This window comes from Antrostomus carolinensis, unplaced genomic scaffold (genome assembly GCF_000700745.2).
Source record: "Antrostomus carolinensis isolate BGI_N321 unplaced genomic scaffold, ASM70074v2 scaffold11230, whole genome shotgun sequence".
NCBI lineage: Eukaryota > Metazoa > Chordata > Aves > Caprimulgiformes > Caprimulgidae > Antrostomus > Antrostomus carolinensis.
In genome coordinates, this window is record NW_010287790.1 from 79,972 (window position 1) to 82,608 (window position 2,637).

At 39.8% G+C, this 2,637-nt stretch overlaps 1 protein-coding gene across 4 annotated transcripts in view; it reads right to left on the minus strand.

Annotated features, from left to right (window-relative positions):
- Nucleotides 1-2,362, minus strand: part of PTP4A2 (protein tyrosine phosphatase 4A2) — an 11,350-nt gene extending 8,988 nt beyond the window's left edge. Inside the window, exons 1-3 of one of the 4 annotated variants that reach the window (XM_010164164.1) lie at nt 2,294-2,362; nt 2,138-2,220; nt 479-571 (exon numbers count right to left, since the gene is read on the minus strand). In XM_010164164.1, coding sequence (XP_010162466.1) covers nt 479-571; nt 2,138-2,220; nt 2,294-2,321 — 204 coding nt within the window. In that variant the 5' untranslated portion in view covers nt 2,322-2,362. Of the gene's footprint in view, nt 1-478; nt 572-2,137 lie in introns of all 4 variants that reach the window. The other 3 variants (XM_010164172.1, XM_010164180.1, XM_010164187.1) reach the window with 3 other exon arrangements.
- Nucleotides 2,363-2,637: the final 275 nt, after the last annotated feature.

The following is a 2,637-nucleotide window of genomic DNA, read 5'->3' on the forward strand; positions in this document are numbered from 1 at the left end:
TCGAGGTGAGCAGTGACAAAGCTATCCATCAATGTCCAGGCCATGGAAACCTGGATCAACCTGTCAGCTGTTATCTCAAAAGGTGGCACTTTTTGAACAAGCAAGAGAACAGAGTTTTATCTTCACCCTGAGAAGGTCAATAGTAAAGCCAAGGAGGGCTGTATCTAGAGAAAGGGACCAGAGTTGTACAAGCCACAAGACTGAACACTGGATTGGTGACACCTAGTCATTAAAAGCCAACCAAAATATCCCAGCAAATCCAGGAACAGAGATTTCTAAAGTGACAGTAATGAATCAGCAAGTACCTTTCAGAAAAGTACAGTGAATTTCCCCAAACCAGCTTTAGCTGATGCAGGTGATCACATCACTTTTGGCCAATCTGAAATAGCCAAAAGCTCTTGCACAAAGCATGAAGGACATTCCCACCACTTCTGCACACCTGATTTTTCATTTTTAGACAGTTTTAAAGGCAACTCACTAGAACCTGGATTCCTTCTTTCTCGATAGGAGCTTGATCATAAGTGGCATCACAAACTCGAACCAAGGTAGTCACTCCATACTTCTTCAGCTCCTTTAAGGAAAAGGAAAACACGTGAGCACACTGACAGAGCAAAGAATTAAGGAACTTAGTACTAAGAACTTAGAACTAAGGAACTTTCTCATCAACTAAACATTTGACACAGAGTCAAGGTGACCACACAACGAAGGAGCAAGGGCCAGCTGAGAAAGGGGAGTTTATAGCCTCCTTCAGGACAAGGATTACAAGTGAGGAACAAGTACAAAATACCTCTCAATTCTTCCTCTCTAGGGAAATGCCAAGGTGGGAAAAAAAATGCATATATAAAAGCAAAATTCAAACAGCTGCTTATATCCTCCATGCAGCTTCTTCTCTTTAAATAGAAGCCTGGATCTGTTTGCTTCAGCCTGTGTTGACATTTTGAGGCAGGGAGGAACAGAACACACACACCACCATACTCCAGCTTCCTTGTAATGCACTATAAGTAGCACAGTGTGCTAGATAAATAATCAGAAGATCAAACAACAGCTGTTCAAGTTCATTTTGAAGGTTCATACAGCAAGTAGAATTTCCTCTCATGTTTGGACTGCATCACTATAACTTCTAACAATTAGCAATAGTATCTATTTCAGAGTCAAGACTTCTGGAAAAGGAAGACAATCCACAATAATGGGGAAAAAAAATCTATATAAAGAGCAAAAGAACGTGGCTTTCAGGCAAAATTAACCACTAATATGTGAGCAGACTCGTGGTGAAGAGCACACTGCTAAATGATGGAAGTCTGTTAATAGCCACAGTCTGACATCAGTATCAGATGACAGGATCTCTTTGGAATGAAAAAGACCTGCATGCACAAGATAAAAATAAGGGTACAAAGGGTTTGGGGCAAACTAGAATGCAGAAATACACTGTACTGCTCTGATGATCCCATCTGTTACTTTTTCAGAAAACTGAGTATTAAATTTTGCAGTGTTTAAGATCTTATTGTGTCAACAATGGTGTGATCCACTGCCCATCATAATTCTCTTCCCACAGTTGGACCCAGGTAAATGTGATTTTTCATGGTAAATTCTGGCACCTGAAATCTCTGGCAATTTTGGGATTGGCAGGGCAGTTTGAGAACACATCCTGTGAACTACAACACCAGTTTAAATACTGCACCTCATCGTACTCGAAGGGAGAAGAAAGGATGATAAGACAGAAACCAGATGTAATTCTGTTAATTACTTCTTTAGAAGCCAAAAGATGAGCAATAGATTGATATATTAGAAGCACTACATTATTTAATGAAAAATAACATTCAGAACCACAGAACATGCAGTCCTTCAGAAATCAGGACACAAATGATAACAAGGGTGTGTGTTCTTATTCTAAAATAGAAGCTCATCCAGCCTCTTGCAATTAGAGAAATGCAGGACTCTGGAAAAAGTAATTGGTGGCTTCTCTTCTCAGACTGTCAGGAGAATGTGAACAGGATATTAAAGATAAAAACACCTTAAGTTTCAAGTAACATAGAGCCAGAGCATTGAGCAACAGGTGTGAAGAATGACTGTTCAGTGCATCCACAGAAATTATGAGCATATAAGGAAAGAAGGAGGACACTTTATTTGACTGCCTTACCTCTATGAACTTGCTGAGGGTTGCATTGGTTGGGTTGTGAGTGATCAGGAAACGCATATTCTCATAACTAATTTCCACGGGGGCTGGACGGTTCATAATGGCAAAAAAAATGTGTCAGGGGCCAAAAAAAAAATTAAAAAAAAAAAAATCAATAACCTTGGAAACGTTTCACAGCAGAAAACATTAAAAAGACCACTAAAATGCCTGGGATTGATCAGAGCTTGCTTTGACGTGTTTGTTCCTTAAAGAATTCGCTTCTAGAAAAGCAGGTTTGCTTCAGAATCCACTTGAATTCAACTTCGGCCTCAATTACTGCAGGTGGTATCCTTCAGACTCCAAAAACTCTGACTACATGCAAGACTAGGCAGCCTGTTCTACATTTAGGCACTGGTGAGGCAAAAAAGTAAGGGCAGATTTTCTCTCCACTTTGTTTTCTTGATGCTTAGTTTTGCTAGAGTCAGTAAAAGGAATATGCTTCCAATGTGCAGGAGATATCCCAT